The following is a 14,325-nucleotide window of genomic DNA, read 5'->3' on the forward strand; positions in this document are numbered from 1 at the left end:
TAATTACATCCAACCCCCTCAAATTGAGCAGACAACTGAGGCTCAGGGAGGGAAAGACGCTTGTCTGAGGTCATCCAGCAAGTGGGGAGGCTCGGCCCTAGAACACAGGTTCCCTGACTCCTAAGCCTGTGCAATTTCAACTCCATCCCAAATTCTTTTTCTGGGAGAGCTTCCTTGTTCAAGGGCAGTGAAGCCGGTGGGGCAAAAGCAGGGCCCTGAGGTCGTTCGCGTTTGCCTAGCACACACCCTCCACGGTCTGCACCATTCGAATCTGCCTGCCCCCACCCTGTGCGTCTCCGGAGAACACGATTCACCACCCACGCTAAAGGATCAAGGGCTTGGTGTGTCCTGGCTCCTCATTCACATCTTAAAAATAGAAAGCTGGGGGACGGTATGGCTTAAGCCAAAGGAATTAATTGTTAATGGAGGCATCTCAGGCAGGAACAGGTGAAATGCTTCAGGAGCGGGGATTTCCCTGCTTCTTTCTGTGGCCTCTTGGGAGGATGTGGAGCCCTGGGGAACATGAAAAGGAAAGGCGGGAGGGAGCTACAGGGTTAGCCACTAGGGTAGGTCGGTCCCGCTGGCAGGGCTGTCAATAGCTAGGTCAGGTCACGGGGTCAATGGGAGAGGAAAGAAACAGCCTGCAGTTTGTGTCCTGCTTAGTTTCTTATTTCCCTGGGCTTAGGGCAAAGGCAGCATTCCCTAGTGAAATGCAGACTCTGGGTCTGGGGTCGATTAGTGGATTTCTAGTATTAAGCCCCAGGAATGGGCCCCTTGTTTCGGCCCCCGCTCTCCTTCACACCCACCGGGGAGAGGGAGTCCCAGCCCCCCACCCATCTCCCTGGGGTGCCCGGAAGCACAGGAGTTGGCAGAGCCAGAAGCAAACAGAGCACAAAGTCATCATTTATTACGAAGTCACGAAGAGAGGCAGCCAAGCCCAGACTTGGGCATCCTAAGCAGGAGGCGGAATGCCCAGGGAGGGAGAGGGCCGTGCGACAGGGGCCGGGACCAGCAGCCCTGGGGACTTCCCAGGTGCAGCAAGGACAGGCTCCACCTGGCTGGGAGAGAAGAGAACCGGAGAGGTGACTCCCCCGCTCGAAGCACTCAGGGGCAGTGGGGGGCAGGGTCGCGTCCAGGTGGCAGCCCTTTCAGGGCTCGGTCACAGGCTCTGAGACCCTCAGTCTCTCAGCCACCTCCCCGCAGCCTCTCTCTCACCCAACCGGGGTCACTCCCCATTGCTCAGCCTTCTCTGCGCCCTCAGGGTCCTCTCTTCCTCCACCTGGTTCTCACCTCACTGGGGATCCAAGCAGGCCAGCCCACAAGGGCCCTTACAGCACTTCTTGGCCCCCGGGCACTCGGTGTCGCTCAGACAGCGGTTCGGGGGGTTTAGCATGGCGCACTGGATCAGAATGTGGGGGCAGAAGCCAGGCTTAGTGGACGCGGGAACTTTGGCTTTGACTGGATCTTGACCTTTCACCGGAACACGACCTTTGTCAGTGCCTTGCCCTTTAGGAGGAACTGTTGAAAGAACAAATGTCGCCACATGTAGTCCCCGTGTGCCAGCTTCACTCTCTGGTCTTTCCTCCACGTCCAGCCCCTGCTCACTGCTGTGTTGTCCAAACTGCGGCCTGGGGTGGGGCAGGGTTTTCTGGGCTCGCTGAGGTCTGTGCCCCGGGAAGGCTGTGCCCCAGGCTTTGGGGAGAGGATCTACAGAACCACGGTTCCCTTGGGTGTCCATTTATCCCCCCACCCTCCATGACAAGTCCTTTCAGAAGGAGAGGCCAGACTGGAGTGACTCGCAGAGGTGAGAAGGACACATGGTGCTCCTGGGGGAGAGGGGAGAGCCTGAGACACACACCAGGAGGCCCAAGCTTCTTCCCGGCTCTGAAGATTGTCTGGACAGTGTCCTCCCTCATAAAATGGGGGGGTCTTCAAACTACATGGCTTCTGAGGTCTCCTTGGTGTGTAACCTCCTTTTAGAGGCTGATTTCCCAGATACCTTCAGGGGGCAGACAGGCAGGGGCCAGACCCCACACCCAGGCCCAGATTCCTGGGGCTCCTCACTTCACTGCACATTCTGCCCAGGTATCCACACCTGAGGCCATGACCATGTAGCAACACTCCTTCCAGCAATAGTCCTGGTATCTCGGTCCTGATGTGGAAAGCATGTCGATTCTACTGGACAACTTCCTGCTCTCTCTGGACGCAGTGGAAGCAGCCACAGACCACCCATGGGCGCCTGGGTGGCTCAGTTGGTTAAGCGTCTGCCTTCGGCTCAGGTCATGACCTCAGAGTCCCGGGATGGAGTCCTGCATCAGGCTCCCCACTCAGCAGGGAGTCTGCGTCTCCCTCTGCCCCTCCTCCATCATGTGCTCACTCGCTCTCTCACCCTCTCAAATAAATAAAAATTTTTAAAAGAAAGTGTGAGATCCAGCCCTGCCCACTGCCCCAGAGTGCTCCTTGGCAGGGCCCAACCCAGCCTCACCCAGGCCACTTGTCTACTCACCTCTGGTGACACTGGCCTGTGCCACCAGAATCCCCAGGCTAAGGAACACCACCAGGACGAAGAAGCTGCTGGGCCTCATGTTGTCTCAAGTGTGTGGCTACAAGCTGAAGTTGACCCATTTTATGCAGCCCAGCGTGGCCTGGAGCCAGGAGGGTGGGTCTGTGGTTTTCTCTGAGACAACACCTACATTTCCTAATTCTACTAGGAAGGATCCACCCCTATTCTGGAAGGGACCTTGGGGCTTTCCCCGGGGATTTTTCGCAAAGATAAATGGCAGACACTGTGTTGCATCACCTCTGATAGCGCCGAGAGCTGTCCCACTTTCTCACAGAGAAGCAGGGCTGGCTGTGGGCCCGGTGTTCTGATTTCAAAGCCGAAGATTTCCCCCATCGCTCCCTGTTCCTGCAGGCCCACCCAGACCTACCCTAACTGTTCACCCTTTCCAGCATCAAGCTGGCCTTTGCTTTCATGCCCTCTTGGCCCTGAGGAAAACTCTCGAAGGCAAATTTGCCTTGAAAATCTAATGACACATCACTACACGGGTCATCTCTGAGATGCAGCACATAAGTAATCAGGAAGGTGGGATTCTAGATCTCACATAACAATGCTAATTAAAATAATGCTGGGTGAAAAATTCAAGTCTCAAGAGAAAATATTTTGAATTATAGGCTTGCGTATAAGGTTCAAAACTAAGAAACACAATAGATTGTCTAGACGTACTTATATATGTGGTACAACTCATTTACGCGGGGGTGGATGAAAATGAGGAAGCTATTCGCACAAAATCTAGGATAGTGATTACTCTGGAAAGGAGGCAAGAAACATTCTGGATTGGTGAGAAGGACTCAGGTTGGTTTAAGTTTTTGGTTCTTGGTAACACACACACGTGTGTGTGTGTGTGTGTGTGTGTGTGTGTGTGTATTTCCAAGGCTGTGGGGTAAATAATTTATGGATTATGGATTACCTTTGCTTTCCATAAACCCACAGTGTTGCTCTCTTGGGTGGTTTTCAGTCTTTCACTATAACAAACTATACCCCAAATGCAATGGCTTTTTGCATTAACTTGTAAGCTAGAGTCCCAGAAGTAGGTTTGCTGGTACGAAGATTCAATGCATTTGAAATTTTTTTCCAGTTTATTACAGTATATTGACAAATGGATTGTATATATATTTAATGTGTACAATGTGACATTTTACTATACATGCACATTATGAAAAGATGGCCACAATCAAGCTAATGAACATATCCATCAACTCATATAGTTACCATCTTTCAGATGCTTTTGAACTTTTTATACTCTTGTCTTATGTCCTTTGATCTGGGTTGTACCATTTTGTACCCATACCAGTAGTAGATGAAACCACCTGTGTGCATCCAGGCTTTGGCACAGTGTGTTTCATTTGTTTTTTGTTTTTTGTTTTTTTTTTTTACCAATCTGATAGGTGAGAAATCATGCCTTGCTGATGTTTTTAGTTAGCATTTCTCTCATTTTCATTTTTGCACATTTTAGAAGCCAGTTAATTTCTTTTTCTGAAAGCTTCTTTTCCTTTGCTCACTTTTTAATAGATTCATCAGCCTTTTTTCTTCTTAATTTTTAAGCACTCTTTATATATTATGGAGCAAGGTCCTTTGTGGTATGGTTTGCAAATAAAAAAATTGAATGCCATTCTAAGATCTGTTCAGAACAGCTCGGGGTGCTCTCCTCTCCTCATCTTATCTGGACGTTCCCTCCTATTGTTTGGCTACAGTGCACATAGTGAGAGCACGTTTTTAATATGGTTATATTAAACAAATCTGGCTATACTATATTAAGAAGACTGCACATCATATTAATACAGGTTCACTGAAGAGTTGATGGGGGGATAGAGGTTAAGAAGGTAGAAGGAGAAAAAGGGCAAATAAAAAGAAACAAAAAAGTATTGCTTCACCAAAAAAACTTATCATGTCTGGTGTGATCCTATTATATTTATAAATGTATTAGAAAAAGAATGAATATCGCTAGATCTCTGTGCACTGAATCCTAGAAATATTCATGAAATCTTACCAGCAGGAAAACAAGTTAGAGGATAATATATGTGTTTGAGAATACTTCAGTAGAAACACATAAAAGTGCTATAAATGCCTTTATTCATGTACGAAAGAGGAGAAAGATATGAAGGAATACATACTACACTGTTAATATTGCTTACATCAGGGTGATGAGAATGGGAAAGAAACCCAGATGAGCAGGTTTTCCTACTAGTTTCTAATTTTTTTACTTGTCACAACAAAAAGTCACTGTTGTGATGTGAAATATCAAAGAAAATTACAATCCGTAATTAGAAAAAAGAACTCAAGGAATCTTGTGAATGAAGAAAACAGTATAATTGACAATTATATCTAAATAAACAATGAGATACATGTAACCAGTAATACCAGTGTTGAGAAGGAATGCTTAAAATAGAAGTGTCATAATGTAAAAATGTAATAGTGTGTGTCGGGTATGATTCAGATGCCGTCCAAAGAAATCATTCTAGGTAGTTCAAGCAGAAAAAGAATCCAGCTATTGTATGAGTGTGTGTGATTGGTAGGAACTTGAATCCCATCTGCAGTTCTGGATGCGGAAGAGTCTGGGACAGATAGTCACTGGATTGCCAACCGCTACAGGGAGACATGCTGGGAGCAATTGAAATTCACATTGATGAAGACACTGCACAGAGCATGCCACCATCCTGCCACTGTTCACGCCCCAATCCATCCCCTACTTACGCTTCCAAACATCAGCAAATATTCACCTCCCAGAAGGAAAAGTGCCCACCTTGAGCAGGTCTGAGAACAAGAAAGGTAGAGAACAAGTACTGGAAAGTGTAGAGAGAAAAGAAATAAGAAAATGCACCCAGGAGAAGGAGGAGGCATATTTAGGAGAGAAGTTATCATCTTGCAGTGGCTGCAGCAATATCTCTTTGGCCATGGCTGATAGTAGGAGCCCTCCTGTTTCAGACGAGTTACTTAAGAATCAGGAAAAGTCCACGTATTTAAGGAACTGCCCATTGTTGTAGCAACGGAGGAGGGAGCCCTTGAGCTAAGGAACTAAGAAACCCATTCTAACTTCCCACCCCTCCTACTCAGGTAAGGTAACTCTTTTCACTAGCTGGTCCGTGAAAATCTACTGATTTTAAAATAAGAAAGAAATGTGGAAATCACATAAGCCATACAAAAATACTGTTTTTTAAAAGCAGAAAAGAGTAGCAAAGCTTAAAAACATTTAAAACAGGATTTTTAAAATCTTCAGTAAAATGTCACCACAAACCTGAAAAAAATGGATATTCCAAAATGAATGTCCAAAATTACTGAAGCAAATTGAAACTATGAAGAACCACCATAAAGCAGAAATATAGAAATTCAAAGAAGAAATAGCAAGGTAACAGGAAGATGTGGAGTGAAATCTGACAGACCTCGGGGGAGAGATTGAAGACAAGAACAAAAACATTGCCGAAATAAAGACCAAGTAAGGACAAAAGGAAAGAAAATAAGAAAAGCAAAGAACCACAAACTAAAAATGAAAAATAGCTTTAAAATGATTTCAGAGAAAGTCTTCAGTATAAAAAGTCACTAGAGACGCAAGAGACATATAAATCAAGTTGCACAAAGGAGAAAACCAAAATACACACACACACACACACACACACACACACACACACACACACAAGAAGTAAACCAAAACAGCAAAATAAAAGAATTATTTAAAACCCTAATCGAGGGGCGCCTGGGTGGCTCTATTGGTTAAGCGTCTGCCTTCGGCTCAACTGAGCCGGGAGCCCGATTCTCTCTCTCTCCCCCTGCCCGCCACTCTGCCTACTTGTGCTCTCTCTCTCTCTCTCTGTCAAATACATAAATAAAATCTTTAAAAAAAATAAAACCCTAATCGAGGAAAATATTTCTGATATTAAAGCAGGCTCGAGTCTATGTATTGGAAGTTCACACCGTGGTAAACACAAGACGCATGCGAGTAAAACGCTTGGGCTGTAAAGATAGACATAGAAACCTCCAGGAACGCAACTCCCCTCAAAAACCAAAAACAAAAACAAAATTGGAAAAAAAAATCAGATGGAATGATGGCCAGAAAACAGCAGAGCAAAACTTAAAGGCATTGAAGGAAAGAGTACACACTGAGGATTTTTTTTGCACAACTACAAGAATATACTTCTGGACATGCAAGAACTCAAGGGATCTTGTTTCCAAGAGCTTTCCTGAGCAGTTTCTAAGGGACAAGATACACCCAACCCAGAAGATTTGTGGAAATTACTAAAATGACAATTGTTGAGCACTGGGCATTTTAACCGTGGAATAAAGACTAAGACAAAGTCGTAGCAAATAGTATGTAAATATGCCTTGCTGTGAAAATGTAGAAATAGTAAAATTTCCATCAAATAGAAGGATGATAGGGAAGGAAGTTGGATTAAAGAGTAAGCTCGCTGATTGCTATATATGTAATAGTTTCAAGTCAAAGGATATTTAAAACACAGTAAGCTTCAACAGAATTAACCCCTTTTGTGCATCAAAGGACACTACCAGGACAGTGAGAAGACCAGCTGCTGGGAGAAAAGATTTGCAAATCTGATATCTGATTAGGGCCTAGTGTCCAGAATATATAAAGGACGCGTACAATTCAACAATAAAAAGATGAAACAACCCAATTTTAAAGTGGGCAAAGCACTTGAATAGACCTTTCTCTAAAGAAGATATACAAAAAAATGGTGAGCACATGAAAAGATACTCAACATCATTAGCCACTAGGAAAATGAAAACCCAAATCACAAGATACCACTTCACACCCCTTAGCGTGACTATACAATTTTTTATCTTCACGGAAACAGACAAGCTTTGGCGAGGAAATGGAGAAGTTGGAGCCCTTGTACGTTGCTGGTGAGAACGTAAGATGATGCAGCGTGAACAATCCCAGAGGTCTAAGAGATAACCAAGAGCTTGGGTCTCGTTGATCAATGGGCTCATCTGCTACGTGAGACCCCCTCCGTGAGGACTGGGGGAGGTGGCTGTTTTCTCTAAGGCACAGAAACTAATACAAGGAGCCGGGGAAACTGAAGGCTCCACACTGGCCTTTGGACATCTGGAAATCCATCTTCCACATCTGCAGGCAGCTCCCTGCCGAGCACCCCACTTTTACCCCAGCCTCCAGCTCTGCCTGTCCTGCCGCCTCACCAGACACATGCCAAGTCTCACTCTGCAGTCCCCTTCCCTCCTTTCTCTAGGGACTCCTAACCCCGGGGGAGCCCCCGAAATAGCTGCACCCGCCACTGGGAGGTCCCTGTTCTCCCCTGTTAGAGCCTGAGATTCGAACTCCACCGGCACTCCATCCCCCTGATTACACAGGAACCTCTCAGGGTGGTCTCTTTTGAGAAATAAATGATGAGGTGACACCCTGTCTCTGACACCTTAGAGTCATTTAATAGAGTGAGCAGTAACTTGAGGGCAGGACAGACTTGGGGGTGATGGGAGCCTAAAGGAGGGAAGAGGGTTCCTAGACAGACTTGGATGACCTCATGGTTCTGCTGTGTATGCACCAGTCACATGCTCTGCCCCACGGAAGCTCCAAGGAAGGCCAAAGCCCCAGGAGGAGCCACTCTGAGTGTGGTGGGAAACTATGTTTTAGCATATCAGTCCTACAAAATACCATGTATTCATTAAAAATGATGATATCGGAGGATACTTTAAGACGCAGGAAAATGTCTACAAAACCATCTTAATTGAAAAAGCATTTATTCAATATATGTGCGTAGTTTGTAATCGGGGGAAAAAAATAGCCCCATAAAATTCTCCTTCTACTCCAAAAGAAACACCAGATCATAGAATATAGGGCCCCTCTTTTCCTGAGAGCTTAGAAGACAGCATGAGGGATTCTAGGTAAACCCAGTGAAGAACTTCCTGGCTGTGAGGGTTGTCCTGGAATGGAATACCCTCTTCCTTTCTTAGGGTCAGACGAAGTAATGCCTTGCTTCCAAGGCCCAGGAACTGATGGGGATCACCGGGACACCATGACAGAAATCCCACCTTAGTTAGGAATCAACCGTGGGTCCTTGAGCCAGTTCTTTCCCATCTCCGGCCGACTGTTTCCCCATCTTTCAAGAGGGAGGGTGGGGAGGATGGTCTTGACCTCCCGCAGTCCTGGTAAGGTACTATGGTTCAGTGGGGGTCTCTGTTTGGGGCCCCTTAAGACCCTGAACCCCCAGGGCCTCTTCCACCAAATGCAGGAGCCCTAAGGGTGAGTCCTTGGCTGTGATGATTTTTTGCTCAGGATCTCTTAGGGCCAGGGAAGGGGTCCCAGAAGCCACCTACATCTGCTGTGACCAGTCACCTCAGCCAAACAACCACCCTGATCATTGAGCCAGTCCGAGGCAGAGGGCAGTTCTACCAGAAGCCACTGGAGGTGATTCACCAGAGGCAGGGAGGTCTTTCTCTCCCCTAACCACAGAAGCCCAGGAGGAGAGGCCACAGCTGGCCTCCCTCACCGTGCCTGCCTGGGCCCACGTTCTCCAGCAGAAAGCTCTGACCTTAACCTGAATTCCTCCTAGGCGTCCAGAACTCTGCCACCCCCTTCCTGCCATTCCAAGCTGACTTCTGTACCCTGCCGAAGCCATTGCGGGGGCTGCAAGACCCTGGAGAGCCGGGAGAGGGATCATCGGTCTCAAAAACCTTCATTCTTTGTACGGATGAGAACAACTGAGGCCCGAAGAGGGAGCAGACTTGCCCGAGATCACAGCCCAAGTCCAGCAGGCAGGACTGGACGCTAGCCCCCAACACCAGCACCTGCTCCCACCCACCCATCTTCAGTTCTTGCACAAGCACACCGGAACTGAGGCTCCAGGGTAGGGGGCGGGGCCGGGACGAGGCAAACAAGAGCCACTCCGTCCAGCTCATCTCCTTCCTCCCTTGACTCAGCTGCTCTAGCCTCCCTGGAGCTGCAGGGGTCAATTTAGGGGCCCCCAAGCCCTGCCTTATTAAGTGCTGGTAGCAGAAACATGAGGGCCTGGAGCCTTCTCCTCCTGGTGGCCCTCCTGGCTTTGGGGAGCCAGCTGCCTGCTGCCTCGGCCAGGACGAAGGGAGGTGAGTGTGGGTGGCTTCCTCTGCTCCAGGGACCAGGTAGCTCCTACCTCTCTGGGGAGAGTGAGGGTTGGGAGGGCAGGCAGCGCAGTGTGACGTCTGCATGTGTAGCTGCGGATGCCCGCTTCTGGGAGCTTCCAGCAGCTGGGGTTTGGTTTGCACCTCTCTGTGCCTACCAGCCGGCCTTGTGAGCAGCTGTGGATGTCTTCGTGCCAGGGTCTCGGTGCTCATCTTCCCGTCTGAGTGCGGGATTGTGTGTGCATGTGCGTACGTGTGGGTCTTTGTGCCTACTTGTCTGTATGAGTCTGGGTCTGCACGTGTGTGTTTAGGTGTGGCTGCAGGTGTGTGTGTCCTGGGGCCGTGCCTGTGTGCACGCGTGTCTCTGGGGGACGGGGGAGCAAACCTGTCTGTACCTGCTCTTCCGTCGATGTCTCCATGGATTATTAGGATCTGTGGGCCCGCCTGGCAGCGAGATGACCCCCTCCATCATCTTCTGTTGCTACTGAGGCTGTGCCTGGTCTGGTCCCTGCCCATCTTGTTTCTGTCTTTCTCAGGTCCTTCCCGTGTCCCAGAGACCAGTCTGTGCAAGGGACTCCCAAACTGGGTAGGGGGTGCAGTTTCTGGGATCTGCTGGGAAGAAGCTCCACCCCTACCCCTCTTCCAAGCCTCCTGGAAAAGGCTGGGGCTGACCTGTCAACAGGTGGGGGAGGATGGGGCTGCTGCGAGGCTAGACAGGTGCCTCCCCACCTGGGCAAGGCCTCCACTTCCTGCCTTTCTGGGGCTGGGACACCGTGACCTACATACACCAGTGCATCCCTGGCCCTGCCTTGCAGGACCGGGACAGTAATGGGGACAGGTTCCCTCCTCTGCGGGCCCTGGGGAGCAGCCCCCTGCACCTCTCTGCCCCCGCTAGCCTAACTGATGCCTTCCTCCGAGGTGGGGCTCTCTCTTCCTGGGGCGCGAGCTGGTTTGGGGAGGAGAATGCTCAGACCCAGGCTGAGGAGGGAAGGATGCTAGCAAGTTCTAAGGCCAGACCCCTGCTGGCTGTGATTCATGTGGCTCAGCCGCATTCCTCCTCGCTGAGATGCGGAGAGATTGGGACTATTTTTATCCCCATCTTGCAGGTGAGAAGACTGAGCCACTTGAAATGGCAGTTCTGAGTCTCTCTTCCTTTCTGTCTGTTCAAGGCTCAGCCCCCGGCCCCTCCTCCCAGGAGCTCTCCTGGCTGTGTGACCACCCCAGCCCACAGGGAGATCCCTGTCAGACTTCAGGCACCTCCTCTCAGCTCACGCCCTGAGGCCTGAGCACCTCTGGCCAGGGCTACCCCCCTGGACCTCAGAGCCTTCCCAGGGGCACGCCTACCGCCAGCTGGGGGAAGGAGGGGCTAATCCGGTTAGGGGGCTCCCTCGCAGACTAGCTGCTCTTTCTCCAGCAGGGGGCAGCAATTCAGTTTAAGACAACCCAGTTGAACAAGTGAAGTGGGTTTTGAGCACTTCCTGTGTGAGCAAGGTGCCCCCTATGTGTGTGGCTAGCGTCCAGTTAGGAGCTGGAGGGGAAGGGAGATGCAAGGTACAGTCAGGGCGCTGGCTGCAGGCTGCTGGGGGCTCTTGAACCTTTTCTCAGATGCTAGACTAAAGTGACGGCCTGGGACCAGCCTTCATCCTCCCCAGGACTCAGTGGTGGCGAGAGCAGAGGGGTGGGAGGTCAGAGTCCTAGCTCAGGCCCTTGTGGGTCTGGGCAATCACTACCCTTCCAACCCTTGACTTCCTCCTCTAAATGGAAGAAGATACTGAGTCAAGCCTTCTGCATGGAATCTGGAAATGGCCCAAAATCCTAACAAGAAAAATGGCTAGATCAGCTCTGGGACAGAACATTGTAGAGCTGTCAGAGGACCACCTCAAAGGCGAGTTCATACAGATCCCGGACATAAGGCTAACGTGCAACGAGACAAGCACACACTACAGGTGTGGCTGACTGCGGCCGGCCGTGTGACAGTGCACCAGGCTGGCAACAGCAGACGATGCTGGGTCGCCCTTCAAAATCCTGTCTTTCAAAGAGTCTCTGAGCCCAGCTGCTGGTGTTTTGCATCAAGGACTGTGCCTCAGCCTAACGGTGAGAGAAGCAGGCAAAGGGTCTAGTCTCACAGCCTCCAGCCAAGGGAGAGAAGCAGACAAATAGATGCGGAGTCACAAACTCTGAAGGAAAGAGTGTGGGGTGAGGGGGGGGAGGCTGACCTAGTTAGTCCTGGGTCAGAGAGGGAGGGTGTCCCCAGGATGCGAGGATGCAGTGTTTCCACTGAGACTTGACGAATGTGGTGGAGAGAGCACTGGGCAAAGCGCTCAGCAAAAGCAAGGCCCCACAAAGAGAAGCAGCTGGGGAGCAGAGCAGGAGCCCCGAATGGAAAAGGTGTTGAGGATGAACACAGGGAGGCGGGCGGCCCCAGGCCAGGCACGGCCTGTTGGCCCAGGTGCAGATGTGGAACTTCATTTGTTGCCATCCTTCATGTCATCTGAGTCTCAAACCAGCCCCGGAGGGAGTCCAGCTTCCCATTGCACAGAGAGAAAACTGAGGCTTGCAGTCAAAACAAAAACAAAAACAAAAAACTTGCCAGCCACTTGCAACAATGTGGATGGACCTTGAAGATGTTACACTGAGGGAGATAAATCAGCCAGGCAAAAACAAATACGGTATGATCTCAGGTCAGAATCAAGAAATCAAAACAAAACAAAAAACAAGCTCCTAGATACAGAGAAGAAATTAGGGTTTGCCAGGGGTCATGGGTGAGAGGTAGGGGAAATGGGTGAAGGGAGTCAAAGGTACAAACTTCCAATTATAAGAGAAATAAGTCGTGGAGATGTAATGGGCAGCATGGTAGCTATAGGTAATAATACTATATTACATATTTGAAAGTTGCTTAAGAGAGAAAATCTTAAAAGTTCTCATCATAAGAAAAAAAATGTCTAATGATGCATGGGGACAGATATTAGCTAGACTTGTGGTGATCATTTCATTATACATAAAAATATCAAATCATTTTGTTGTACACCTGAAACTAATATGTCAATTATACCCCAATAAAAAATTTAAATAAAAACAAATAAAAGCAAGTCCACCCCCCAAAAAAAAACAGAAACAAAAACAAAATAACTTGCCAAAGGACAGGCAAGAAATAAGGGGTAGAGAATTTGGATCTTGCAATTCCCAGAGTGGTGCTCATTATATGACGTGGAACTGCCTCCAGCTGCAAGATTTGGGGGTTTTCTTACAGAGAAATTTGGGGGCTGCCCACCGGACGATGGGCCCTGCCTCCTCTCGGTGCCGGACCACTGCTTGGATGACAGCCAGTGTCCTGCAAGGATGAAGTGCTGCTACAAAGCTTGCTTCCGCCAGTGTGTCCCTTTGATCTCTGGTAAGTGTCCCTCTCTACCTTGCTGAGCGCCCAAGCCCCGGGGCTGGGCACGGGCAGGGCTCACCAGGCCCCTGTGTTTCAGTAAAGCGGGGCAGCTGCCCCAAGGACCACCTGCACTGCCTCAGCCCTGTGCAGCACCTGTGCAACAGGGACTCAGACTGCAGGGGCTCCAATCGGTGCTGCCTCGGCGCCTGTGGTCGAGACTGTCGCAACCCCGTCTAAGGTATGGTTCCTACGTGCCTGGGGCAGGTTCTTTCCCTCTCTTAGCCCCAGCGTTAGATGTCCTTCCAGGTCAATAAGCCTAACAGGACACCTACCTTCCCGGGAGCCTGGGGCTGCCCATGCCAGACCTGGGGAGGAAGATGGGGATGGAGGGCTCCTGTTGGGACCCGTTAGGACCAAGGAGGAACCGGAGACCCTCCATTCTCTTGCTGATCTTGCAACTGCTCTGAGCTTCAGTTGGCCCTTGTGAAGGAGGGTGGGCCATCCTGCCTGAGTGGCCGCCAGGGCTGGGCTGATGGGGTGGATGGGGATCAAAGTTTCTAAAGACCCAGAGTCCTGTGATGGGGGGGGTGTAACCCTTTCCTTCTCTCTCCCCAGGCTAATTCTGGTTTCGGATCCTCAGCATGGGGTCCCTAGCAGGAATGGATGATGATAGGGGGCCTGGGACCCTGCCACCCAGATCCCGCTATCTCTGCCAGTGGCAGTTTCAACCTTCTGATGAACACTGATCTGCTGTCACCTCCCTTGCCTCCCATCCACCCCTGGTTTCTCCTCCTGGGAGTCAAGGTGCATAGATAGACTCCTATCACCCTGCGCCACCTCCCTATCTCCTCTGGTGTTTCCCCACTTAAAATGCCCAATTCAGGTAGGCCCCTCTTTGTGGGGTCCAAACCCCTCCCCTCAGGCAGCCCAGCCACCTTGAACGTACGTTCTAGCAGAGTTTTCCAGACATTTTCTATTTGCATACCCCTTTCCACCATTTGTGACACACCTGCACAATAGCATCTCAGTATCTTGCATACTGCCTATACTATTTATCTAATGTCTTTCTTTAAATGGACTCCCTTTTCTATATAAATAAATTTATTTCAAAAGAAAACCTTGACATCATCACTATAAATGGAATACGCAGAATCACTTGCCACGAATAAAATGTGATTGTAAAAGCAAATGCAGTGAAAACAGCTAAGGTCCAGGGGCGCCTGGGTGGCTCAGTTGGTTGGGCGACTGCCTTCGGCTCGGGTCATGATCCTGGAGTCCCGGGATCGGGTTCCGCATCGGGCTCCCTGCTCAGCGGGGAGTCTGCTTC

The 14,325-nt window shown here is 49.6% G+C and overlaps 3 protein-coding genes across 4 annotated transcripts in view; 2 read left to right on the plus strand and 1 right to left on the minus strand.

Moving 5' to 3' along the window:
* LOC112827069 (antileukoproteinase-like) overlaps nt 1-14,325 on the plus strand; it is a 381,146-nt gene that overhangs the window by 63,598 nt on the left and 303,223 nt on the right. The window lies entirely within an intron of this gene.
* Nucleotides 882-2,641, minus strand: PI3 (peptidase inhibitor 3). 2 transcript variants are annotated; one of them, XM_025875434.2, is made up of 3 exons: nt 2,507-2,641; nt 1,291-1,518; nt 882-1,054 (listed from the first exon to the last, which is right to left on the minus strand). In XM_025875434.2, exons 1-2 carry the CDS (start codon nt 2,583-2,585, stop codon nt 1,292-1,294), a joined length of 306 nt encoding a protein of 101 aa, XP_025731219.1. In that variant the 5' UTR covers nt 2,586-2,641; the 3' UTR covers nt 882-1,054; nt 1,291. The 2 variants fall into 2 exon arrangements, with proteins under 2 accessions (XP_025731219.1, XP_025731218.1); XM_025875433.2 differs by having other exon boundaries at nt 882-1,058.
* On the plus strand, nt 9,417-14,115 carry WFDC5 (WAP four-disulfide core domain 5). The gene is made up of 4 exons (XM_025875483.2): nt 9,417-9,607; nt 12,873-13,013; nt 13,096-13,236; nt 13,614-14,115. Exons 1-3 carry the CDS (start codon nt 9,523-9,525, stop codon nt 13,233-13,235), a joined length of 366 nt encoding a protein of 121 aa, XP_025731268.1. The 5' UTR covers nt 9,417-9,522; the 3' UTR covers nt 13,236; nt 13,614-14,115.

The sequence above is a fragment of the Callorhinus ursinus genome, unplaced genomic scaffold, assembly GCF_003265705.2.
Source record: "Callorhinus ursinus isolate GAN/ISIS: 27379988/994484 unplaced genomic scaffold, GSC_fseal_2.0 scaffold38, whole genome shotgun sequence".
In the NCBI taxonomy this organism is placed as follows: domain Eukaryota; kingdom Metazoa; phylum Chordata; class Mammalia; order Carnivora; family Otariidae; genus Callorhinus; species Callorhinus ursinus.